The sequence below is a fragment of the Gallinula chloropus genome (assembly GCF_964237585.1).
Source record: "Gallinula chloropus genome assembly, chromosome: 26".
Classification (NCBI taxonomy): Eukaryota; Metazoa; Chordata; class Aves; order Gruiformes; family Rallidae; genus Gallinula; species Gallinula chloropus.
Window position 1 is genome coordinate 3,144,300 of NC_140111.1, and position 26,985 is coordinate 3,171,284.

The window sequence follows — 26,985 nt, forward strand, 5'->3', positions numbered from 1 at the left end:
GTAGGAGTTACCTTCAAGCCATTTTAATACCCTAACAAACTGTGACCCAGCTCTTGCTTCTTACCCTTATCACTTAACATCTCACTGCTGCCACTCTTCAGAGTGCACAGCACTGTAGGTAGAAACATCAGTCACTCCTGCAAACCCCCCACGAGGGGCTGAGGATGCTGCTGCCTCCCTTCAGAGCTTCTGCCAGCCAGAGGAGCTGGAAGAAATCAGAGACGGAGCTTGAGCCTCCCCTCCACAGCCACTGTGAACACTAACATCTCAAGGAGGCTGCCTAGCTGTTCCCTGCCTGATTACAACCAAACTTCTGTAATAATACCACAATAACGCAGCAGAAGTTAAGATTGCAAGAAGATGATCATCTTTATTAGAGCAGATACAGCAATTCAGTACATGAAAGAACTAGAAATAATTGAAAAGCTAACCCAACTTGCAGATTAATCACCACTAAACAGATGGATCTACTTAAACTTTGTGTGGCCAAGAATTTTCTGTGCTTTAAGATAGTAATTTCCAGAAGCTTTGAGTGATTTCTCTCTGTTTCAATTCCTGTGTGTTGCCTGCTTTCTCTCATTTTGACGATGACGTCTGGAGGACTTTCAGTACTATTTCCCATCTGCCAGCTTGTCTCTTTTGTCTGCAATAATATGGAGAGAAAGAACAGAAATTAGTTAAGCATGACACACATGAGACCACCCTGCAATGGGCACTGAGCTTAGTTTGTGGCTCATCTCTCCTATCCTTCTCTCAGAAGTTTTCTTCTTATTCATAGCATTGATTTGACTCACACATCACTTTTACAACACAGCTGACCTTTAGAAGCTCAAGGCAAGTCTTCCTTGCATGTTCGTACAGTTCCCCTGAGCTGGCCAAGCTTAAATTTCATGTATCCTTTAATCTGGGGGAGTGATTAAGCACTTTGTGTTTTACTTAGCCTTTACTGTAGCAAAGCCTGGGATTTTTTTCAGATGTCTAACATCTTTTAATGACTGAAATTTGTTACATTCTAGACAGAGTCATAATTTGTTAATTAAGAGATTTTTTTTTCTGTAGCACAAATCAATGCAGCAGCCTAGTCTCTAGAAAGGACCCAGCAACCATAGTGTCTATTTCATCTTTGAAAATAAAACTTCTCTGGCTCCTAGAGCCTTCTGAGGAGAGAGAGAGAGAGGGAGAGTGCTAGCTTACCGGCTGTTCCAGAGACGGAGCCAAACATCCTGTAGAATAGAGAGAGAACAGTTGAACAGAGAGGTAACACATCACATGCTGTGTGGGGTGAGGGTGCATGGAAACAAATTCTCTACCAGTCAGGTACATTTTGTCTACAGTCAGAGGAGAGATGGTCATCTCCTTGCTCTCCCTCTCAGCCATGGAGAGGGAATTTTTGTTGAAACACATCTTTAAACAACTTGCAGTGGGATGATTACGGAAAAGAAGGGAAAGTGGAAATCCAAATTTTTCAACTCCCACTTCATTTCTTTATTCCAGGCTATGAGACGTTTCCCTCCCTACAGCTGTACCTGTGCTTCCCCAGCAAGGTCCCCTCCATGGGCTTGTCTGCCTTCACTTCTCTTCATAGTATCTTCTGCACTAGTTTCCGTGAGGCAGAGCCATTTAACTGGTACCAGGAGGTTTATAGGACTTTAATATCAGTCCTTCTATTGTGTAAAACATGGGTAACTGCACTGTGAACATCAGCAGCAAATGTTACCACTGATCAATGCCCCATACTGCTCCTCAGTTTGCCTTTGTGTGTGGAAGCTCTTGGAGGTGCTCACTTACTGTAAATGGGAGGTGTAACCTTTCTAGCTCCACCATGGTCCAGAAAAAAGAAATGTGTTAAAAATTGCAGAACCCTGGGAGGATTTGAGGATGTGTTTACTGTGGTGCTGTGGCAATGAGCACCATGGTGTGGTCAGGAGTGGTAGCAAATGGTTGTCTGCGGTGAGCAGGTACTCACTGGGACTCCTGGCCTTCCAGGAGCTGTCGGTAAGTAGCGATCTCCTGCTCCAGCCGAGTCTTGATATCCATGAGGATCTTGTGCTCGCTGTTCTGGCACTCCATCTGGGCTCGGAGATCAGCCAGCTGTGCCTCCATGCTGCCAACCAGGCCCTGGATCTGCGCCAGCTGGGCCCCGTAACGCCCTTCCGTGTCTGCCAAGGTGCTTTCCAGCGCCGCTTTCTGAGGGCAGAGAGGTTGGAGGGGAAACCACAGAAAGATTACTGCCAGGCACAGGACTAGGTGGCTGTACCAGTGGCAGGGAGTTCATACAGTGTAAATCTGAAGGTACCATGCTGAGCTGGGACTGAAGTTCTATTTCTAGCCCCTGCAGGGAACGCCTCAGGTCGGTGACTTCAGACCTGCTGCTCTGCAGTTGTTCAGTATTGACAGCTACTTCTCGGTTCAGCTCCTCAGTCTGAAACAGGGAAAGCATTATGTCAGAAAGAAGTGGTCATAAGGCTTTCACAGCAGCTTTATCTGTGTTTTAATAATTACTTTTTTTCTTTCATGGACTTCTTTGATTAATATTTATATAGTATGGAACTTTTCCTACCTTGCTGTGGAACCAGGCCTCAGCATCCTTCCTATTCTTCTCAGCCATGTGTTCATACTGATCTCTCATATCAGCCAGGATCTTGGACAGGTCAATGCCTGGAGCAGAGTCCAGTTCAACACTGACTTTGCCAGCTACTTGTACTCCCAGGGCACTCATTTCCTATGTGGACATAGCAGAGGAAGACAAAAGAGGGTACAATCATGAACTGAAAACGTTATGAACCTTCTGTTCTTTCTTCAAGGATTAAGGTCTGACTGACTCCCCTTAAATATTTGCAGGGAGTATCTTATGTTTCCCAGCCTACATAGGCATCGTTTGGTCACTGTGGGAGAGCCCAGAGCAATCCTCAGTGACTCCACGTTCCACACGCATCTAATTTCATTTCCAAATCTCTTTCTTGGGGTTTTTTTACCTCCTCGTGGTTCTTCTTCAGATAAGCCAGCTCTTCCTTCAGGGTTTCAATCTGCATCTCCATGTCTGTTCTGGCCAGGGTCAGCTCGTCCAGGACCCTGCGCAGGCCGTTGATGTCGGCCTCCACGCTCATGCGAAGAGCCTGCTCTGTTTCCAACCTTGAAAAACCAAACCAAAGCTATGCCAGCCCACCATGAAACACATTATTTGCTATAAATGTAGTGGTGTTTGTAGGATTTGTGTGGCAGCAGATATTGTCCTGCATTAAACTTTTCTCCACATGATTTACATGATATAAAATGTTCTGTGGTGCAGATGGTGCTTTCAGCAAATACATCAAGGTCAGAACTGCAACCACAGAATTAAGCCAGTGCTCACACAGAGCTTTATAGGCATTCCTGTCTTTTTTCACAGCCACTGCCCTGTGGCTCAACAAGGATTCTTGCCTGCTTAAGAGACCTTTTTCCTTTCAGAAATTACTCACTTGGTTTTGAAGTCATCAGCAGCCAGCCTGGCATTGTCAATCTGCAAGACGATCTTTGAGTTGTCAATCGTGGCATCAAGGATCTGCAAACAAAGAGAGTTCATTGCCGAGGCTGAAACAACTGTTACCTTCCTTCCTGATCTGAAGATAAGAGAGTGAAGATTTTATTTCTTCCGTGGCTACACCAAACAAAAGTGTATTTTATTTGGTCTGCTGGGAAGGCATCAGCGATCTGTAGTGAACATGTCGCACAGATTTATCACAGTACGTTGGCCATGGTTGTCAGCTATGGATAGGTCTGGCACATGAAGCAGCTTCTAGCTGGAAGTCCCACAGGGAGACAAAAGTACCTGCTGTCTTGGAGGGAGAGGACTCTGGTGAGCCAGGGGGTGGCTGATGCTTTTGGACCAAGGGAAGAAAGCTATTTAGAGGTGCAAAAGGAGCAGAGTCTGCAGACCCCTCTTGGCAGAAGTTGTTCTCATGACACATTTTCTTATCAGTGGGAAGCGATTAAAATCAACAGAGTGTTTGTGTTTCATAGGCAGAAGGGGTTCCCATTGCATTTATGTAGTCTTTGAGCACATTTATTTCCTAGAACATCCAGGATGGTGTTTATTGATTCTTCTAATGCGTCATGAAAGCCCTAAAGGGAATTTTGTTTATTTAGAAGTAAGCCCTGTTAATTTTTACCTAGAAAGCATGTCTGTTCGCCTGGCACTTTTAAAACTCAAAAGGTCATCCACAAAACCAGCTGGAACAATACTGTCTCTCCCACAACTAAGGGGAGTGAAAGACAGGAGGGAAAAGGTTACTAAGAGGACAACCTGAATGGGTGGCAGTGAGTAGAAAGTAAACTCTGTGGGAGCAGTCATGAACTCCAAGCTGAACTGGGAAGACTAAACCTCAAGTTTTCTTTTAATTTATTTACATAGTTTAATCCAGCTGCTACCTATGTCTTCCAGGGTGTGGATCATCTGAAAGTAACCTGTTACCAGGTTATTGGGGCAGATCCTGCATTTGTATATGGGATCGGTTACTTCACGTTTCCTACTTCCTTTCTGCAGAAGCCCAATGTTTCAGGACTCGAATTTCAATTCCAAGCTGAAGTAAGTGAAATGTGGAAGAAAAATACATGTGTGGTGATGAAGTCTTGAGCTGCTGTCTTCACATTTACAGAGCTGAACTTCACCAATTTTTATTTTTACCATTAAATCCACGTCTGTATGCCTGTCAGGATTTTCAAGCCACATGGCAGTTAGGCATCTAGTTGACATCGTCTGGTTCCCTTCACACTCATCAATATATATTTATGGTCATATATATATATATATGAACTGGTCATGTATGTGTATATGACCAGCATGTGTGTGTATATGTGTGTGCATCTCTATATATGTATAGATGCTTTGTTAAACATTATCAGGGAATTAAGTACTCTGGCATCTCAGACTATGTCGTACATTCTCCTAGCCAACATTAACAAAGATAATTGCCTGCTGACAGGTTTCCTTAGCCATGCTGCCCAATCATTCCTCATTCATTTCATCCTCTCCTTTCCACAAGCTGCAATGCTTTCTGGGCATTTCCCAGTGAAGTTTTTCTCTGTGGGTTTTTCTCCTTCCTTCCTAAGTGCAAAGCTGGGGTGATTTTTAAGAAATGTTCACACCTACCTTGTCTCGAAGCTCTTCAATCGTCTTGTGATAAGGACTGTAGTCCCGAGTTGGTCCTGGGCCTTGTTTCTGGTACCAGTCTCTGATCTTAGTTTCAAGGTCAGAGTTTGCCTCCTCGAGCGCACGCACTTTGTTCAGGTACGACGCGAGGCGTTCGTTCAGGCCTTGCATAGTTGCCTTTTCATTTCCTGAGAGGAGCCCATCACCGCTACCCAAACCACTGCCAAAGCCACCACTAAAGCTGCTGCCAAAACTGCTGCACCCCCCACCCAGGCCGCTTCCCAGGCCAGAAGAGACAAATCTAGCAGAAGAGACCGACACACCCCTGCCACCAGATCCCCCGTGGATGCTTGGAGCCCTAAAGCATCCGCCACCGAAACGGACCGAGGAGCCACCCAGTCCCCCTCCTACTGAAGAGGAGGTTTGCCTGAAGCTGTAACAGGCCATGTCAGGAAGGACAGAGAACCTAACTCAAGCTGCGGCTCACAGGGTTTGTGATCCTGAGGCAGGAGTGTGCTCTGCTCCCCCACCCCACCTCTTTTATGCCTGAGACAATGGGAGTTGTCTCCAGAATGTGTTATCTGAGACCCGTGGAATTTATCAGCCTTAAGCCTTTTGCCAACAATTCCTCTTATTGGTCAGCCCATGAAGTGGGCTGTGTGCCTGCCCCAAATACCTTCACACTAGGGCTTGGTTCCCTCCCCTGTTCTCTTGAAGGGAAAGGTGGGATGCAGAGGAGGTGTCACCTGCCAGGGGAGCATTCAGAGATTAGTTACAGTTTACCTAGGTGCAAACAAAGGGCAGGGAGTGCACAGCCCGGCTGCAGCAGCGCTGCGTCCATAGCAAAGCCCCACAGGGACTTTCTTCAGGTAATCTCAGGAAAGAATTGTAATACAGAGTGATTAAGTTAGTAATTGGTAGGCCAATAACTGAGCTTGAAAGGAGCTCAAATGCTGAACAATATGTGCAGACCTTGGCTACATAAGTTCCCACCCCTCTGTTTTCTTTATTTCCCTTGTGAAGAAGAAGTATCCTTTTCACTGTTTCTTTCTTTGCCCCCAGTTCCCTTTAGTCTTCTGGTCTCTGAGAACCATGAAAATGTTATTTCTCAGATGTCCTTGGTTATCAAGATGCATTTTCAAAGGCAATTCTGCTTTTGGTGGGGAAAACTCTTCCATCACCATCCCTAATAAACCAATGAATACTCAGATCTTTCCTTCCATTCTCTTTCTCTCACTCGCTCCAAACCCCTGGGACTCCCCAGGAGAACTATTGGAATGAAGAGGGAGTGAGCTGCCCTGCCAGTGTTTGCAGCTCTCAGGAGCAGCCAGGCCTGGGCAGAAATTCTGGCACCTACAAGTGCTCCCACCAAACAGAACCTCTAGGATGCAAGATGCATCCTGTAATGTGAAAAATGAATTTCATATCAAAATAAAGAGTTAAAGATAACCAAATGAAATCCATACTCTGTGTGAGGGCCTGGCTGGTCTTTCTATACCCATAAAAATGTGTCCTATATCTTAGACCACACATTAGTGCTGTGCTCACTGTGCAGAGAGAAATGTCAAACTGCAGGGCAAGTAAGTACAGGGAGGGTAAAAGAACAAATACACCAGCTGGAAGCTGTCCAAAGCACCTGTATCAACAGCCCCATTGGTCTGTGTCTAATTATGAGGCTGTGTCAAAAAGAAGAGTTCTGCAGTGACTCAGGTACAGAATATATCACTTCATACATACAGAGTATGCACTGGGCACTGCCTGCCTGGGATGCTGCAGCCTAGGGGCATCTCTGCTGAGTTCTTCCCATGGAGGCTTCTGCATTCACACAATGTTCCAGCTCGCACAGGAGAAGTGTGCAGCCCTTCCTAAAAGATGTGGAGGACACTTCAGTCAGCCCAAGACACTCAGGGTGTCCCTGCTATGGATCTGAATGTCCTGTCTAGCCCTGGGTAGGTAAAACCTGCCCAGTGGGTAACTGTTCCAAGTCCTGTGGGTAGGTGAGAGTATCAGTTACACTCTGCCTGCAGACAAAAAGGAAGCTACAGAAGAATAGTGATTTTGTTACTTATTAAAGGCCATAGTTAGAGCATAAAGAGCATAAGCCATGTGCATTTCTTCACTGAACAGAAATGCAAGAAGATGAAAGAAGCAGAAATACTGGTGTATTCTCTCTCCTACTGCAAGGAGAAACATCCTTCCCTCCAGGTACATCATTCCCTACTGTTCCCTGTCAGGTGCTCAGAGCAGTGTATTTTGGGGTCAGCAAAATAAAAGGCACATTTATGATGCTACATAATATTTTATGATCCAGTTAGTGAAAATTAGAGTCTAGAAAGCCTCTACATTCCCTCTGCAATCCCTTGAGTAACAGCAGCAATCATCACATGCAGTACTGTTAGGATATTGGTAATGTACCACAAACAGGTTCAGTTTGCTTCAGTGTATGGGGAGAAACATTCCCAAACTGCTGTTCCTCAGGACAGTGTTGGGAGTGGAAAAGTTTGGGGGACACTTTCAACCAGAGGAATTCTTTAATCTTATACCACCAAATATACCACATGCTGCTAGGAGCAAATCAGTCCCTCAGGCAATATTTTTACTAAAACTTCATTCTAAGTTCCCAGAAAAGCTTTGGTTTTCTTTGAACTTTACATCTCTCTTTTACCTCAGTGGCTGCCTGGGGACCGGGTCTTTTGTTGGGAGAAGGTGATAACATGTACTTAAGTGCCTGAAAAAGCCCTTATTCTGTGCAGGTCCTTCTATCTCCCACCACAATCAACCTCATTTATTGTATGGTCAGAGTTTCCCTAAAGGAGATGGAGGGAATGGTCAACAAATGGAATTGCCTTTATCTGAGGGTAAGGGAGACGTTTACTGCACCCAGGGACTGGTGGTAACAGCCCACGCCCAAGCTCCAGGCTGAAATCTGGTGCTGCTTTACCTTTATCCACTCTGCTTTCCTGGGCACTACTGCTTTGCAAAACTCTTCATATTGTTTCAGGGCACTTGTATTAATTGTCCTGTGAACCATCTTTATTGCATATACTTCACTCTTCTCAGAGAAGTTTTTTTAACCTATGTTATGGGTGTCTGCAATTCCATGGACATGGCTTCTGTGGACAAATAAGGAAAGTCAGATTATTATTGTGAATTTACCTTTTACATCCTTAAGTGTTTATCCCTTCTGATAATTCTTCCTTTCTACCTCTGCTTCCAGGAAGGAAAAAAAATGCTTTTTGACTCTTGTATGCACATTTCCAGTTTTCATCTCTTCTCTTGCACTTTGAAACTTCAGCCACCCCATCCCACTGACAAGCCCTCTTAAAATCTCAGCTTTGTATGTTTTTCTCTCCTGTTGAAGTTCATAGACACGAAACATTTCAATCTCTTTAGTTCAAACACTTTTTTTTCTTCTATTTTTTCTTTAAACTTCCTTGTGGGAAGAGCCAACGAGAACTGATCTGCAGCTGGTACTGAAAAGACTCTATGGAATATCTGCCTAAGATACAATTCCTGGCTTTCTTGCTTTTATATCCCATCATTAATCTTTATTTTTAACTCCTCAGAAGCCTTGCATTGCAACACGTTCCCTGAATGAGCCAAGAGATTCAAAGACAAGAATGTGTAGGTGCTGAAAAGGCAGGTCCCAGCACAGGCACACAGCGCTGGGAGCAGTTTAACAGGAGGGGTAGGGAAGAGCACTGGTAACTCCCTCAGAATTACTGGTTCTGCAGAGCCAAGGGAACAGCATCTGGTGAAGAGACAGGCACATGGGTGCCCCGAGTTCAGCACTGAAGGAGATGAGACTTAAGGTCATGGAAAGGTTTGATTTTACCAAAGTAACACTCAGGACAACTCACTTTTACCTAAGGGTCTGCTTCTTTCATGGTAGAAAAGAAATGGTAATTCAGTGATTTGAGCTGAAATGGAAGGATCTGGTTTTCTCCAGGCTTCTTTAGTGATATTAGGACACATAATTTAACTTCATTTTCATTTATATAATCTTCTAATAGATTAGCATGAGAAAAAGACATAAAAGACCACAGAGAACTCAAACACTTTAAAACCTGGGAGCAATGTAAATGTTTCACAAACACTTGAAGCTGGATGTGGTGTGTACTTTTGGGAATACCTCAGTATTCTTTCTCTTTCCTTAGAAAACATAAATAGCTCTAAAAATCCAGAGTTGACTTCTCTATCAATCCAGAACTATAATGATAATGCACATCAGGAGTAAAGTACCTGGGACAGGAAAATAAAATAGCTTTCCTTAGAGCATGACTGCAAATTGTCTGGGCAGAAACATTGAGTTTGGATCCAAAGCCCCAACAAGCAAAAGACAAGTCACTGGATATAGTTTTACACTTCCTTTAACCTCTTATCTGGTTGGTAAATCTCAGCAAGGTATGATGGGGCTGGAAACTATTATAAAGAGTCAAACAGCCAACTGACAAGGGGACGTGTTCCAAAAGTCAGGTCTCTGCAGGCAGCAGCAGCTCAGAGGCCACTGCCAAAACCAAATAGACTAAACCTGTCCCAGGCATCAGAGGAACCATGTACATGTCGAACCCTTGCCGTGAGCGCTGCGGTTCTGCAATGATTCATGCCTAGAGCCACTCAAAGGGCATTTTCCCACAGGCCACATGGAAAATTCCTAGTGCAAAAAATTCCCAGGCCTGGTAGAAACAAAGATGGGATTCATAGCACACAGGGAGATGAGCTGTTTTGTTCTGTTCTTGGCTGAAAAAGATTTGGAGACCATGCTTGTATTTGCATGCTCATATATTCACATTTTATGCTTATATCTAAGTAAATACTTAGATATTAGTATTTCCCTTGCTAATTTTATAAGAATATATTCTGATCATAGTGACCAGCTACAGCTTCCAGTAAGGGTGAAGATTTACTGTGTAAGCATTCAACACACGTTCTTCATCAAAGTAGAAACCAAGGAGCACTCCTTGGACCCTGCTGCTGGATTCTGTCACCTGGATTTGGGTTTTGCTGGTCCTGCAGGTGTTTTCAAACTGGCTTTGGGCTTGTGATAAATTCTCAGTCTCCAGATCTCTGTCAGGCAGTGAGAAAATCAAACTCTCTTGCTCTCCTGGGGCAAGTCCTGTAGCCACAAGTTTGAAGAGCCACTCACTGCCAGGGGAGTGTTTTTGAACCAGCTCGGTCTCATAGCAACTATCAGCTCACAGAACATGTTCTGCAGCCCTGGTTTTGCTGCCCAGAACCACCGCCTGCCTTTGGGGAAGGAAAAGGGTATTTCTATTTACTCTGACAGTCTGCACCCTTTGCAGAAAGAGGTATGTGACAGGCAAATCGCCCAGTATTTGTGGGTATCAGGGAGGTTACCTTTCCACCAGCCTCTGACACTTGTATTCAGCTTTAGATCTTCCTTTCATTAAACACTATAGTCTGCACCAACTAGAAGTTGTGGGCAGCCCTCCACTCCCAAACCAAGCTGACTGAAATGCTTGAGTGCCTTTTCACTAATGGATCAGCTTTAATTAAAACTGCAAGATTCTGGTGACCTGATTTCTAACATTTTCACCAGAAAGGAGCTGCCAACGTGTTTCAAAGCATTGGGGGGGGGTGTGTAACCACAGTGAACTTCTTGGTAGTTCCTTAATTTTTGACAGTCTGACATCAGGTTGTGGGGAAGAACTGAACTAGGATTAGAAATGTTGTCAGAAAATGTTGATTAATAAGGCTGTAATTGCCTTTGATCCGCAGTCAGAGTCCTGCTGCCAGGGCTGTTGAAGCACAGGAGTGCCTGCCAGAGTAAAGGTGTTCCCTGCAGCCAGCCTTTGCCATGCCTCTCTGAGCGTGGGCCCATAAACAGCAGGCTATTAGGAGTAATTGCAGTGTGCATAAAGCTCTCTTTAGGCAGTACTACAGCAGTTGTGAAAGCCAGCTCCAGCACACCTCAAACTGCATGTTCACTGCATCAACCACGAGAAAGCATTTGCCCTTAATGTCTGTCACAGTGTGAAAGAAATTCAGGCAACTGTTAGGACTACCACTCCAAAATGTGCTGTAGCCCCTGAAACCTAGTGGAAGAACCTCACTTGGAATACAGAACAAAAGGATTTTCCTACACTGTCCAGGACTTTTCCTGGACTGGTGCTGTTTTTCATGATTATGGTAGGCTGGTCAGTCTGAGAAATACCACAGGAGTAGCTTCTTTTCATCTGATTTTCTATCTGAGTCCCAGAAATCTCAGATTCTTCTGTTCAGTTACCTGAGCCAGTGGTGGGGTCCCAGGGAGAAGTCAACCTTGCAGAAGACTAGGGCCTGGCCAGGCTGCCAGCAGCCAGGGCTGCCTCCATGGTATCATTTCCCTGCAGCCAAGAGTGGAGGGGACTTTGGAAAGGGTGTGCGAAGCTGCAAGAAGTGGAAGCAGTGAGCTGCTGTACTTGTGCACGTCTGGCGGCTGCAGGTCTAGGTCCTGCAGGTACATGGCAGTCCTGACCTAGCATGAAGCCCCTCAGATAAACCTCTTGGTTTGGATTCTTCTCTATCCAGCTATTTTCCCTTCTCCACCTAACCTCCTGAAAATGTTAGGTTATTCATGTGGAAATGATTCATTTCCAGAACTAAGAACTCAGTCACACCCAATGTTAGTACTGCACAGCACCTTAGCCTGCCTTTGGAAGTGGTGCCAGTATAGGATGTCGGTACCTCCACAGTCCCCCCTACAGGCCTGGATTTTTAACAGCACCATTTACCAAATCGGTTCGTTCTTCATAAAATTCTTCTCTTCACTCGGTAATACCAGGCTCCCTCTGTCTGTGGCAGCCACTGTTGCTACTAAATGAGTTAAAAACGGATGCAGAACAATTTCAAGACTAATTAAACGCATTCAAGAACAGTCCAGGAGGTTTTGACTTAATCCAAATTTGCTGATTTCAATATGGAATTACCTCAAAACCTTTGGGCAGAACTGTGAGAAGCAGATACTTCCTCCCTTCCTCTTCCCTGTCCTTCAGAATGAATCAGTTTCTAACCTTTTTTCTCTCTGCCCAGTCATTTGGTTTGTTACCCCCTCCAGTATCACAGTGGTGCCCCTACAAAAAACATCTCGTCAGTGTTATTTAAGTAGCTCTTTCCTCAGTCTAATTGTTTCCCAAGTCTGAGGCTTGAATTGACTTTAGAGACTGTATTAAACAATTTCTGTATATTTTCTGAGTTTCCCACTAGAGGATGCTGTTTAAACCCATCCTCAACAGCTCCAAAGAAAGCCTCTTCCTTGTACCAACCCGTAGGACATGTTTCTGCTGGTTTGCTGGAGGAACAGGGCTGTTCTGAGTCTGTTCTGAACCACAGACTCAGGGTACACTATTCCCGGGTGTTGGTGCTCCAAATGCACACTGATTTCAGCTCACTCTGTCGTTTCCATGTGCTTTGGGATTGCCACGGGCAAATTGTGCTCCCTTAAGTCCTGCCTAGTAACTCCATCCAGCCAGGTTAAAGGAAAACCAGAGGTGGGTGTGTTTGGTTTAGCTCAGTTCAGTTCAGCACAGCGTGGTTATGCCCTCAGTCCATGACTAGTAAATGCTCTGCAGAGACAGGACAGCACATCCAGCATGGAGGTTTCTCCCCTCTCCCCCTTAGGAGAGACACCACAGGGAAGCAGGATGACTCCTTCCTGCCAGCTTGGAACACAGACTTTCTGGGACCAGAAACCTTCTGTTCCCTTTGTCTCCTTGGGAAATGGCCTCACCCAGACTCATCTCTCTTTTCTGCTCTGCTGAGAATTGAGCTCAGGCTGTACCATACAGACAGTCTGGTGCCTCTGTAAACAGTACATTGTTAGCCAAAAAGGTGATACTTTACCTGACCCGAACCTGTTTGCAAATCAGAGTGCAAATGCAAATCTACTTGACAGAATAAAAATTGTCAGTGGTTTAGTGCTGCTCAGAGAACAATGAAGCCTTGTGAGACCCACCCTTATTTGTGACAGGGCGGCAGTTGAACCACTCACCAGATATGTGGTAGACCCTGTTCAGCCACTTTCTCAGCCCACTGCCAATCCAAGATTCCAGTGCAGATTTGTAACTTTTCTGTGAGCCAGACATTTCACTGATTCTGATTCTTCTGTGAAGCCCAAATAATGTAACCCTGTTACATGGAGCAGTTTTAGTAGGACAGATTGAACGCTGCCTCCACCTCGCCATCCTTCCATCCATCCAGAACACTGCCTAGCCACGGACTGGGAATGCTGTCTTAGGAAGCATGAGAACACACTTCCCTTGTTTAGAATCGTCAGATAAAAGACCTGAGCCCAGATCTTCCAGCACACCGGGAGGAAAAGTGCTAACAACTGAACTTAGTGTTACAAGGAGAACCCTAGTTCAGTTCTTCCCCACAACCTGATCTAATCCTTTACTTTTAGTGAGCAAGGTTAGTTGGAGCCCTCATCTAAAAGTTGTGAAGAGAAGGCTTCCTGAATATGATGGGGTTCTCATTCGGTGACCCAATGGAAAATCATTTTGATTTGTCACAATTTTCATTAAATTTTGGGTTTAGTTACCCTGATTGTTTCAGTTCAGCTGCTGAACTGGCAGATCGACTACCTGCACATCCCTTGCGATGAGAAAGGGTTTCACCCATCCCTTTTTCCTCCCTGTAGGTGTCACTCTTGAGTTTAACCTGAATGCATTTGTTCATCTCCAGTATTTTATCCAGACATCATCTGATTAAGTTAGGATACACATTTTTCTTTGGGGCCATATTACATGATATACCTGTGAAGGTACATACTATGAAGGAATATGCCTTCTCTGTGAAGGTGCAGCTCATTTGTTCCACCCAAAGTTAAATGCAATATTAATACACCAAATAGATCACTGGACACATGATTTTCTTTGCATTGCAGAAAAGTAAAGGTTTATTAGAGGCTTTGCTGTCAGCAGAAGGCAGCTCACCAGTCACACTGCAGGTACAGGTGTGCAGGTGTGGTGATGGCATGTGAGGAACAAAATAAAAAGGAAAAAGTAGGGAATTTTAGGAGAATTCCAGAAATAATTTGTGTTGGCTTCATGAACACCATTTGTAGAGCAGCCTGTGCTCTGGGTGGGTACTCAGAGCATGTGCTGTGTGTGTTGTCGCATTGTAGGCCGGCTGCTCAGGTGGCAGTAGGTAGATCAGGGAAGACAAACACAGTGGTGGAATCTTAACACACTCTGGACTGCCCTGTGGAATGCAAGAAGAAACCATTACTCTGATGGGGAAATGAAGAGTCTCCTGCAGCACTGACATTTCAGATGTATCCATCAATCAAATGTCCATCTGCATTAGCAAAAGCCTGGGAGCAGAGATGAGGCTTTTATATAGCTGAACACCATAAAATGAAGATATTTGATTGGGAAAGGTTTCACCCCTGTTGCAGCAGGAAATGTGGAAGCCATAACAGAAGGGAAAGTATTAACAGGAAGAGATTAACCCAAATAAGGCACCATGAGCACAGGGTACATTAGGATCCTCTTTGGAAGATGTTTCTTACCTGTCTTGTCACATGGTTGACCGTGAGAGTAGGAAGTGGAAGAATAAGAGTGAGAGGATATTCCTCCTCCTTGGAGACCTCCTTGACACGATCTGTGCAAGGAAAGGAGTTTTCATGAGGGCAGTGATAAATACCTCCATAAAGAGACAGATCCTAACATCATCCACAGTGCCTGGAACAGCTTTTCTTGGACCTTGCAAATATTTCTTTACTTTTTCTTTCATTCCCTTAAGCTATGTTTTCCTAGAGGGTTGTAGAAGCAGCACGAACAGAAGACTGTAGAATTCCTGTACTCTCACAGTCCGTTGTGCTTGCTCACCTGATGGCAGGAGGCAGTGTATTACAAGCTGCATGAACTCATTCTGTACAGACAGGCCAGGAGGAGCTGACTGACAGACAGAATGTCAGTAGCCACATGCTCCATGTTCCCTCATGTTTATGATACACACATTTCCTTGCAGATGCTGTGAAAAAACCTATTCTGTTCAGTTTCAGCTACAGACTAGTAAATGAGTCTGTTCTGTCTCCTGTGAGTCTCAATAGAGAAAAGGCTGTGATGGAATTTATCCCTTATTTGCAGGCAGAATACATACGTGATGTCCTGCTGTCCCTCCTGCAGCAGCGCCCGGTACTGAGCAATCTCCTGCTCCAGGCGGCTCTTAATGCCCAGGAGCATCTTGTACTCCTGGTTCTGACTCTCCATCTCACAGCGGATGCTGGCCAGCTCCTCCTCTACAGAGTTAATCTGCCCTTGGATCTGTTGCAGCAGGCAGCCGTAGCGCGATTCCGTTTCTGACAAGGAGTTTTCCAGCGAGTTTTTCTGCAAGTGGAAGGCAGGAGTTTAGGGCCAGAGCTCTCCCCGTGCCTGCCCGCTCCCAGGAGGGATGGGCCCTCAGCGCTGCTCCCCCTGTACCGTGCTGAGCTGAGCCTGCAGCTCGATCTCCAGGTTCTGCATTTCGCGTCTCAGTTCGGTGAGCTGGTGGCTGCTTGTCTGGATGTCCTGGTTGCTGGAGGCCACTTCCCGATTGACTTCTTCGATCTGCAGGAGTCAAACCCCAAACACACTCCTTGAGCGAGGAACCCCCGAGGAAGCACATCTGCTGACAGAACTAAGCAGGAGCCAGGGAGCCTCTCCCTCTCTTCCCGTCCTTGCTGAGGACAGCCTGGCCACAGCTGCCCAGACCCTGACCTCCCACCTGCCTGTGCCCATCAGACCTGGCCTGCTCGCCCCTGCCAGGGCAGCCTGTGCCCAGCAGCTCTTTCCTTGCCGTTCCCCAGCCGGGCGAGGGAGGGCAGGGGAGCAGCCTCCCCCCTTTAGCCAAAGGGTTGCCTGGGGCTTCCCACAGCCGGATACCCCCACCTGGGGCGTTGCTACACACCTTGACTTCGTACCACTGCTCGACTTCCCTGCGGTTCTTCTCGATGATCTGCTCGTATTCGTTCCTCAGGTCATTCAGGGTCTTTGTCAGGTCTTCTCCAGGGGCAGCATTGACCTCCACACTCACATCACCACCAGTCTGGGACTGCAGCTGCCTCATTTCCTGCAGATAGGCGAAGAGAGAAACCAAGAGCACCCATCAGTTGTGTACGTAACCTTAGGAACCCTGTGGAGTCAAAGAATTATATCCTGGCCATGCTGTTTATCACCAGATCATACCTCCTCATGGTTTCTCTTCAGAGCAATCAATTCTTCCTTCAAAGACTCTAGCTCGGATTCCAAGGAAGACCGAGTGCGGGTGAGATCATCCAGGAGATTTCTCAAGCCATTAATATCACCCTCCACGGTCTGACGGAGGACCAGCTCGTTCTCATACCTGTACCAAGGAAGTGAGAAGCATTACACATTCATTTCATTACATTGCCTGGACTTGCTCATACTGGGGAATCATCACTTGCATTCATGAATCTCCTTAAATTCTTGGTGTGAATAGACACATGGTTCACAGAGAGGTACTCACTTCATTCTGAAGTCATCAGCAGTCATCTTGCTGTTATCGATGTCCAGAATCAGTTTGTTGTTGTCCACAGTGGCAGAAACAATCTGCAAAGGGGGAAATTGGGGAGAAGTCTTTCTGTGTTCTAGGCATCTGGTACAAGAATCTAAACAACCCAGATCTTTGGTAGGGCTTTGCTGCAGGTCTTAGAATAGTTTCTTGCAGTTCTTTAAGGGCCATAGAAAGTTCTGCAATGTGTGCTGCCTGAATGGCAAGATTTTGGCTTCCCCATTCGTTCTGATGAAAGAATATTTTGATAGAATAGGGTGTTTGTGATGGGAGAACTCCCAACACCTGAGTGTCTCAGAAAGTAAGAGTAGTCTTTGTTCCTGGTGCTGTAACTTTCTCATTATAAAAAAGGCTGTTTGTGAGGGAAGGCTTGGTCCTTCCATCTGATACATGCAGGAGTGTTCAGGGAGAATCCCACCTGTACACTGTGGGATTTCAGTTCTGTGCACCAGCCCCGTGAGCATCCTCGATGCCTCAGGCCAAGCCCCCAGTGTGTCCCTTTGGCTTGTGGGGTGACGCGGAGCTTTGCTCACCCAAGAGATGGGAGGTGCAGCCCAGCTGGTTTCTGGCTGGGGTACCCTCAGCGAGGCCGTCCAGCCACCCCCCACCCCTATAGAACCAGTGCTTGGGGAAGGGAAGCCTGTGCAGGTGGGGAAGGACCTTAGTCCATGCAGCTGTCCTACCTGATTCTGGAGTTGCTCGATGGTCTGGTAGTAGGGGGTGTAGTCCCTGGAAACACTGGGAGCTTGTTTCCTGTACCACTCCCGGATGTGGTGCTCAAGCTGAGCGTTCTCATCCTCCAGACTGCGCACCTTGTCCAGGTAAGAGGCCAGGCGGTCGTTGAGGTTCTGCATGGTGACCTTCTCGTTGCCGCCCAGAAGGATGTCCCCCCCAGCACCGCCAAAGCCTCCGGTGAAGCCACCACCAAAGCCACCGCCAATGCTGCCGCCACCAAAGCCACCGCCAATGCTGCCACCACCAAAGCCACCACCAATGCTGCCACAGCCAAAGCCACCACCAATGCTGCCGGTGCCCATGCCCCCTCCATAGCCCATGCCACACGCTCCCCCCCCATAGCTCCCCCCTCCTATCACGGAGGAGGCGTATCTCCTGCAGGAGACAGAGGAGCTCCGGCCACCGCCGCTGCCACCACCACAGGCGCCGCCACCTCCTCCGCTCCTGTACGAGGTACTAGATGTTCTCTTGATGCTGCAGCTCATGGTGGAAGGAATCAGGTATCAGCCCCAAATGCAAAGCCTGCTGCACAGTTTGGCACAGAGAATCGAACTGCAGCCTCCTGCCCTGGTGGATCCCTATTTATGCCGTGGTGGGTGGGTGTCACCTGTGAGGCAGCCCAGCTTCCCAGGGAGTTTGCCAGCCCCAGTGCTCACGCCGAAAGTGATGTGCTAAGGGGAATTTCTTTTGGGGCTTGGGACAGCCCTCCCCATGGGTATTGTGTTTGCATGCTGATTCACACAAAGCATGCGCTATAATTTTAGGTGGGTGGCTGTGTGTTAGATTTTGTTTGAGATAGTGTGTTGCTGGCTACTCACTGAGTGAGAATCATTTTAATAGTCCCTCTTTGTTCTTTGTAGTCATTTTTTGTCCTGAGAACTGATGGTGAAAGTCCCACCTAGTTACTCCGGTTTAATTTCAGAGTTGGGGAAATATGAACTCAGGCACCCTGTCCATGAGTCGTGTTTCATTTTGCCTGCAGAGCAGCTACTGACTGACATTTGTGGAAACAGAATCCCTATGAATTTAGGTCTTTTCCTACAAAGAAAGCTTGTCCTGGGTACTTTCTTTCGGAGCAAGCAGTGCTATTTCTGCTTTCACCAAGCTCTGGTAGTATCACGTCCAGGAAATACTCCAGCTCTTTGCACAGAGCAGTGGACATGCAGTGATGTCATCCTAAATTGTGATTTAAAATGTGCAAATTTCTACTCAAGGATTGCTCTGAACTGAAATAGATGTATAGAATTTAGAGAGTAATGTTGGGTCTGTCCTGGAAGAGGAGAGCGCGAGGATTCAGCTTTTCAGCTCAGCAGAATGGAGGCTAGGGTGATGATCAGCTTGCTTGCAAGGAAGGAGATACCAGGGTGATGTAAAATAGAGGACAGTCCTGTTCTCCATGTAGGAAAGGGTATAATCTGAGTGTGGAGTGTATTCAGGTGAGAGCTAAGGGGAGCTTTTTTATCTGTGGGAGGCACAAGGTCTGGAAAGTGTTTACATTGTGGGTGCTTTGGGTGGAAAACAGAAACAGTTTTGAGATTGACCTTGATCGATGGATGGTGAGGATTTTATTGTGTAGTGGAGACTCAGCTGTGATGACCCTTTAGATCCCCCTTTCCTTCTACCTTCTGTCTCTCCGACACCACCGCACTATCGCAGCATTTCTGTAAGGGAGTGGGATGTGATGGACCCTTCTTTGGGAATGAAACCTTGCCTTTAAATAACCTCTGGAAAACAAATTCTAAGCCTGAAAGACAAAAGGCCTCTGTACATGAGCGAAGCTTTGATAGGAATTCGTCTCTATTCAGGAGTTTAAAGTTATTAGTTCACCTCGTTGGTTTCTTCATTTATGATCTTACTTACACACAGCTTGTAGCTGTGGCTAGAGCAACATTTTCTCTCTTAGCCACAGCGATGATGAGACACATAAAAGTTACTAGAGTGTGTTACAGCTGACTGCAGAGTCATGGAAAGCTGTTCACCCTCTGTCGTGGTACCCCGACAGACATTTTCATAGATACGTGGGAGATAATGTAGTACTTTGATCTTCATAATTATGATTGTCCTTTTATTGGTAGCTCTCTAATTACCTGCACGTCAGAACCAGTGCCTTTGCATATGTTACTGCCACTGAGTCACCATTATTAAAAATTAAAAATTATTTTCTCACAGGGTGTGATTACTTAGTCATATTTTCCTCATTACTTTGTTGAAATGCACCTTTATTCTTCCCTATGAGATGTTTATTGCTGATTGGCATTAATGCCAGGGGTGTTGATTTTATATCTCCTTCTCGGCATTGTTGCATCATAACTTCTGACCCAACGATCCCAAACATTTCCCAATGCTGTAATTTCATCCCATCCCCTTTGCTCTGGCTCTCTGGCCCTCTTCTTTAAGAGCCATGCTCACTGCTGTATCATAGAGACTTCCACTTTAGAGCTTCTATTCTGCAGCTCATGGGTATTTCCATGTCTCCTGTGCGCTTTCAGTCCCCCATCCCATGGACACAGCTCTTTGGCCAGAGATGAGCCAGTTTGGACACATCGATTTCCTTCCCAAGCCAAGAGCCAGGTCTCTTAGGACGCTGTTAACACTCATAACCCTTGGGATGACAGAGACAGGGCAGGTGTTTTCTGTTGTAGATGGTGGAGAGGCTTCCTCAGCTGTTTGAAGGGACTGTTAGAGCTTTGCAGTCACATCTTGCCCTGGGAGACTTTTTGCCCATAATGCCCCTTATGAATCTCTGCAAATCCAAAGACTTGGGTTGAAGTAGCCGTGTTTTGAAGCCTGTCCAAGTGCTGTTCACTCACTGGTGAAAGTGGGTGCAGAGGCACCAACAGACTCCAGATTGCCAGAAGAACCAGAAGTAGTGAGTGGTTTTCACAGCAGCTGTGATGCCATTATGGGCATGTGCTCTTAGTCACACAGAAGGGAGAGGACAACCTCAGAAATGATTACTGGCATTGTTTCATTCTACAACAAATGAGTCAGCTGTGGTCGTGGTGAGGAGAGTGCTGCTCCCAGGAGTTTCATCAGGAGCTCCATCTCTGCATTCCCTATCCATTGCCCATCACCTTTCAGCATCACTCACTTGTGCATTTCTTCAGTTTGCTCAGAGATGAACCATTTCCACAGCCCCAGATTCTCTTCTTATTTTTCTCTTATGTGACCTCCTGGGATGGGCCTTGCACATCTGTGGTCCTACAGAAAACCCTATTCAATGTGAGCTGTTTTAATTATACAGCCTATTCAAATTGTTAGCTCAGCAGCCCTTCCTACCACTGAAAAAGGAAAAGTTTAAAAGTAATTCTCAAGGAAATTAAGCTCTTCCAGTACAGCAATCCTCTCCTGGCCTTTCTCTCTACCTGCTAGAACATGCTGTTCTTAATGAAATTCCAAATTTCTTCCTGCCAAAGCCCTTTTTCCCATTCCCCATAGATCTTTCCAGAACAATGAGCAGCTGCACTGCTTTTTCTAAGAGCTACAGACAAAGCAGAACAAGCAGCAGGAGCAGACAGGGATACCAGATACCCAGATAGAACGTGATCAAACCCATTGCAAGGTTTCTGGAGCCCCTGCCAGCCTTGGCTGGGTGCTGAGCACTGTACACTGTGCTTTTGGCATCCCTTGGCATGTTCCCTGTGTTTTCCCCAGCACAACCCTTGCCCCATGTCCTTGGCTGGAGATTGGTGCCTCCTGAACTGCTGGGATGTGCTGTGAGCAGCAGGAGGGCTCAGCAGGGATCTGATCCTGCTGCAGCCACTGGCAGTTGTGTCACTGTGCCCTTGCTCCTTTCACTCCAAAGATCTTGCTGAGCTTTGGTTTTGCAGATCTGAGGACTCTTCACCAGCACCGGCTGTTTCACAAAGGCCTCACACTCCTGCCCAGAGGTTTGGAAATGGGGAAAGACCTGCTGCAGCTTGGTGTTCCTCTGGGTTCTCTGGGTGGGGAGGACTGTATCTTGCTCAGTGTGGTACTTGCTCTGTGCTTCCACAAGGTTCGAAGGGAGCAAATAACCCCTCAGCACTTCTTTATATACACTAACTGCAGCTCAGGCTTCTATAATCCTGCCTCAGAAAGGTGTCTTCTTAAGTTCTTTTGCAGCTGAGATGTGAATGAATTCCAGCAGCCTTTGGAGATGAAAGTCCTGCTTTGCATTTGCTTTACGTCACTTTTTATACTGTTAAAGGCTGGAATGAGTTGGGTTTTCCTTTGGAGGAGGGCTTTTGTTCATACAAATCCTGATGCTGGACTGAAAAAGGCTGTTTGGAAAACCAGTTTTTCAACATGAATAGAAAGAATCTCTACTTTGTGGATACTCAATCCAGACTGCAGTTACGATAGCATGACAGCAGAGCCAAGCCCCACGATTACTGAAAGAAGACCCAACCTAAATAATACTGCTGGGAGTTGTTTATGGTGAGAAAGCCTTTCCTTTCGTTGCCCTGACAGAGCAGTACCCTCAGTCTGAGATGAAACAGCTACTGCTAGTGATCAGATTTGACAGGCAGAGAAGGAAAGCCTGGCTGATTTTGTGCATCTGATGCACACAGAGGTTGAAAAGGGGCTTTTCTGTCATCTTCAGAAAGCAAAATATATATAAAATATCTGTTCTAATTTAGCATGCCCCCCTCATCTCTAATTCCATTGCATATTTTGTCTTCCCAAGGCAGAAAAATTATAGAAAACTCTTCCAGCAGATGAAACATGTCTTTCATTCCTCCTAAGGCATAGGATCAGCAAGTGAGTGTGCTGACAAAAACTGGGATCTCAGTAGTATGTTGGTATTTAAACTGAAATTTCTACCATAAACCAAAGGATTTTTGTGGTGTGTGACACAAGGACACAGGCATATGGCCATCTTGCCTGTATTTCCTCACAGGAGCTAGCAACACGTCAGTCTGTACGTAGGCAAACATGTAGAAATACTTGGTGTCAGGAACACACATGTGCTGGAACAACCTATCCTGAGTCACACCTTCCCACTGGAACTCCAGCTGTGATGAACCCAGTAAAGCTGGAGATTAATGGACTTGGGTGAGTCTCGTTAGTGGCACTGAATACAGTTTAGTACGTTAACAGTTAATTAAATGATCTTCAGAGAGCTACCCACCACTGGTATTTTCCTTCTCTTTTCACTCACATCCTTAGTGAAAAGCAGCAAGGCAGGGGGCCAGAAAGCAATCTGTTAATGGCCATCAGACAACAGAATGGTAAATGGTTTGTAATGTCCCAGGAAGGAGAAAAATTGCGTCAAGAAGAGATTCCTGTTTCAGCCTGATGCAGCTGGCTTCCCAGCAGCCAGGCTGAGTCTCCCCACTGACAGTGCCCATGGGCAGGGCTCAGATGTCACACATCACACAGACTTAGTACAGCCACACTCAGAGTCAGTGACCTTTCCTTTTACACAGTTGTATCATCTCAGCTGGTGTCCATCTTCTTAACTCCAAAAAGGTTGTTGTGAGACTGTCATAAAGAGCAGTAGGACCTGGGTTTGGTCGGTTGGCTCAACGCTTGTTAAATTAATTTCTCAGACACAGTTTTTATTTGCATTGCAGAAGCCAAGTTTTATTAGAGGCTGAGTTATCAGCAGAATTTAACGCCTTGGACAAAGAATCAGTTGACAGAGAGTAGTTGAGTAAGACAAGCATTGCAGAGTGGAGGAGGGGCTGATGAGGCAGGTGACCAGGCACCCCTTCCAAGCGGTTCCAGTTGCATCTGTAGAGTTCTTGGTTCAGTCGCTCATTGTCCATGGTCGAAGGATGCCAGCGTCACTGCTCTTGCTCTAGCACACTCTTGACTGTCCTGTGTGGAGAGAGTGCAAATCTTGCCTTAAAGGGAATTCTGATCTTCCTGCTTAACTGAGCTTTTCCACCTAACATGCCATCTTAGCAAGAGGGAGAAACTCAGCGGCTCCAAGGCCCAGAATTCCCAAGGCACATTCCCAGAACTGTATCTTTTTTTATACCAATCGGTAAAAAAGCATTTCCTGTAAAGTTTATAATCCCTGGTTTGTATTTAGGTAAAGGGAAGGAGAAGACTTCATGTACTTTAACCCCAGTTCCTCTGTGAAAGAGACAATGAGGTTCTCTCCTGCCTGGGCTACTGGACCTGCCCAGCCACAAAACGTTTTACTGATAAAATATCTTGTAGTTATTGGGGTAGATGTAACCCCTTAATAAATAGTATTGATAAACAAAGCGTCGTCTCACCTGACATGTCACCACACTGGGAATGAGAGTAGGAAGTAGAAGAATACGAATGGGAGGATTTTCCACCTCCCTGTAAACTTCCTTGGCAGGCACTGCAAAAGGAGAATAATTAATTCAGCCCAAACCCATTGGATATTCAGTGAGAAAAGGTACTGATGTAGTTCCATTGACAAGAAGCTTCTATTAACAATTAGGTATGGAAGAACTTCTTTCTAATCCCTTGTTTTAAGATGGGATACGTACATAATGTCCTGCTGTCCCTCCTGCAGCAGCGCCCGGTACTGAGCAATCTCCTGCTCCAGGCGGCTCTTGATGCCCAGGAGCATCTTGTACTCCTGGTTCTGACTCTCCATCTCGCAGCGGATGCTGGCCAGCTCCTCCTCTACAGAGTTAATCTGCCCTTGGATCTGTTGCAGCAGGCAGCCGTAGCGCGATTCCGTTTCTGACAAGGAGTTTTCCAGCGAGTTTTTCTGCAAGTGGAAGGCAGGAATTTAGGGCCAGAGCTCTCCCCGTGCCTGCCCGCTCCTAGGAGGGACGGGCCCTCAGCGCTGCTGCCCCCTGTACCGTGCTGAGCTGAGCCTGCAGCTCGATCTCCAGGTTCTGCATTTCGCGTCTCAGTTCGGTGAGCTGGTGGCTGCTTGTCTGGATGTCCTGGTTGCTGGAGGCCACTTCCCGATTGACTTCTTCGATCTGCAGGAGTCAAACCCCAAACACACTCCTTGAGCGAGGAACCCCCGAGGGAGCACATCTGCTGACAGAACTAAGCAGGAGCCAGGGAGCCTCTCCCTCTCTTCCTGTCCTTGCTGAGGACAGCCTGGCCACGGCTACCCAGACCCTGACCTCCCACCTGCCTGTGCCCATCAGACCTGGTCTGCTCGCCCCTGCCAGGGCAGCCTGTGCCCAGCAGCTCTTTTCTTCCCGTTCCCCAGCTGGGCGAGGGAGGGCAGGGGAGCAGCCTCCCCCCTTTAGCCGAAGGGTTGCCTGGGGCTTCCCACAGCCGGATACCCCCACCTGGGGCGTTGCTACGCACCTTGACTTCGTACCACTGCTCGACTTCCCTGCGGTTCTTCTCGATGATCTGCTCGTATTCGTTCCTCAGGTCATTCAGGGTCTTTGTCAGGTCTTCTCCAGGGGCAGCATTGACCTCCACACTCACATCACCACCAGTCTGGGACTGCAGCTGCCTCATTTCCTGCAGATAGGCAAAGAGAGAAACCAAGAGCACCCATCAGTTGTGTACGTAACCTTGGGAGCCCTGTGGAGTCAAAGAATTATATCCTGGCCATGCTATTTATCACTGGATCATACCTCCTCATGGTTTCTCTTAAGAGCAATCAGCTCATCCTTCAAAGACTCTAGTTCAGATTCCAGGGAAGACCTAACCAGAGTCAGGTCATCCAGGAGATTTCTCAAGCCATTAATATCACCCTCCACGGTCTGACGGAGGACCAGCTCGTTCTCATACCTGTACAGGACAGACAGAGAAATGGGAAAATGAGTTGATGACAGTCAACAGCACTGTCCTTGCTTTGCCTGGGATACAGTTAACTTTTAATAGCTGCTACAGTGCTGTGTTTTAGATTTAATGTGAGAATAATGTTGATAGCACACTGATGGTTTTTCACAGAGAGGTACTCACTTCATTCGGAAGTCGTCAGCAGTCATCTTGCTGTTATCAATGTCCAGCAGCAGCCTGTTGTTGTCCACAGTGGCAGAAATGATCTGCAAAGGGGAAGTTGGAGAAGAGTCTTTCTGTGTGCTAGGTGTCCGGTACAAGAACACAGAAGACCCAAAGCTTTGGTAAGGGACTTGGGACTTGAGACTTTGTCCAGGACTTGGGATTGCTTCCTGGAGTAATGCATGGGTCCTATGAGGGGAACTGAGGATATCACAGATCATGCTCACAAATCTCTCTACTGCCTCATTCTTTTTCTCAAGTTAGGGCGAGTTCTCTATGTGTCCCACGGAATGTGTTCAGCCCTTTCCCTGCATTCTGCTTCTCCTTTTGGCACTGATGTCAGCTGTCTCTGAGAGAAGAGCTTGGTCCTTATATACATATAGACATCTGGTATATGTAGGAGCGTTCAGAAGCAAACGGAGTCCAGATCCTGCAGCCTGTGAGCTTTGGCTTTACAGTCTGTGCAGCTGAACTGGGTAGGAGCAGGGGGAAGAATGGGAAACCACACGTGGTTTGGAGCCACCTGTACACTGTGGGATTTCAGTTCCGTGCACCAGCCCCGTGAGCATCCTCGATGCCTCAGGCCAAGCCCCCAGTGTGTCCCTTTGGCTTGTGGGGTGACGCGGAGCTTTGCTCACCCAAGAGATGGGAGGTGCAGCCCAGCTGGTTTCTGGCTGGGGTACCCTCAGCGAGGCCGTCCAGCCACCCCCCACCCCTATAGAACCAGTGCTTGGGGAAGGGAAGCCTGTGCAGGTGGGGATGGACCTTAGTCAATGCGGCTGTCCTACCTGATTCTGGAGTTGCTCGATGGTCTGGTAGTAGGGGGTGTAGTCCCTGGAAACACTGGGAGCTTGTTTCCTGTACCACTCCCGGATGTGGTGCTCGAGCTGAGTGTTCTCATCCTCCAGACTGCGCACCTTGTCCAGGTAAGAGGCCAGGCGGTCGTTGAGGTTCTGCATGGTGACCTTCTCGTTGCCACCCAGAAGGATGTCCCCCCCAGCACCGCCAAAGCCTCCGGTGAAGCCACCACTGAAGCCTCCGCTAAAGCCACCACCAAAGCCACCGCCAATGCTGCCACCACCAAAGCCACCACCAATGCTGCCACAACCAAAGCCACCACCAATGCTGCCAGCACCCATGCCCCCTCCATAGCCCATGCCACACGCTCCCCCCCCATAGCTCCCCCCTCCTATCACGGAGGAGGCGTATCTCCTGCAGGAGACAGAGGAGCTCCGGCCACCGCCGCTGCCACCACCACAGGCGCCGCCACCTCCTCCGCTCCTGTACGAGGTACTAGATGTTCTCTTGATGCTGCAGCTCATGGTGGAAGGAATCAGGTATCAGCCCCAAATGCAAAGCCTGCTGCACAGTTTGGCACAGAGAATCGAACTGCAGCCTCCTGCCCTGGTGGATCCCTATTTATGCCGTGGTGGGTGGGTGTCACCTGTGAGGCAGCCCAGCTTCCCAGGGAGTTTGCCAGCCCCAGTACTCACACCAAAAGTGATGTGTAAGGAAATTTTGTCTGAGGTAAGTGCAGCGCATTACCGCTCTGTTCAAGTATGTCTGTGTTGATTCACACAAAGCATGCACTGTAATTTTATGTGGGTGGCTCTTTGTCGGATATTTTGTTGGATAATATAATATCTCAAAGCTTCTATTAATCTGGCAATCCATCGCCAGTAATGGGAGTTAATGAAGACTCCACCTTGGTCGTCTGT

The 26,985-nt window shown here is 47.0% G+C and overlaps 2 protein-coding genes across 2 annotated transcripts; both read right to left on the minus strand.

Annotated features, from left to right (window-relative positions):
• Nucleotides 1-532: 532 nt before the first annotated feature.
• On the minus strand, nt 533-17,862 carry LOC311201065 (uncharacterized protein; the record flags this gene model as incomplete). Its single annotated transcript, XM_084275371.1, has 16 exons — nt 533-643; nt 1,195-1,223; nt 1,967-2,187; nt 2,297-2,422; nt 2,561-2,722; nt 2,976-3,132; nt 3,459-3,541; nt 5,129-5,594; nt 11,863-11,941; nt 14,640-14,731; nt 15,233-15,459; nt 15,553-15,678; nt 16,019-16,180; nt 16,297-16,453; nt 16,598-16,680; nt 17,326-17,862. The coding sequence occupies 16 exons, from the start codon at nt 17,860-17,862 to the stop codon at nt 612-614; spliced, it is 2,739 nt and encodes a 912-aa protein (XP_084131497.1). The 3' UTR covers nt 533-611.
• A 4,229-nt stretch (nt 17,863-22,091) lies between these two features.
• Nucleotides 22,092-26,589, minus strand: LOC311201066 (keratin, type I cytoskeletal 19-like; the record flags this gene model as incomplete). Its single annotated transcript, XM_084275372.1, has 9 exons — nt 22,092-22,100; nt 22,258-22,394; nt 23,590-23,681; nt 23,833-24,059; nt 24,154-24,279; nt 24,620-24,781; nt 24,898-25,054; nt 25,229-25,311; nt 26,056-26,589. The coding sequence occupies 9 exons, from the start codon at nt 26,587-26,589 to the stop codon at nt 22,092-22,094; spliced, it is 1,527 nt and encodes a 508-aa protein (XP_084131498.1).
• Between the last annotated feature and the right edge of the window lie 396 nt (nt 26,590-26,985).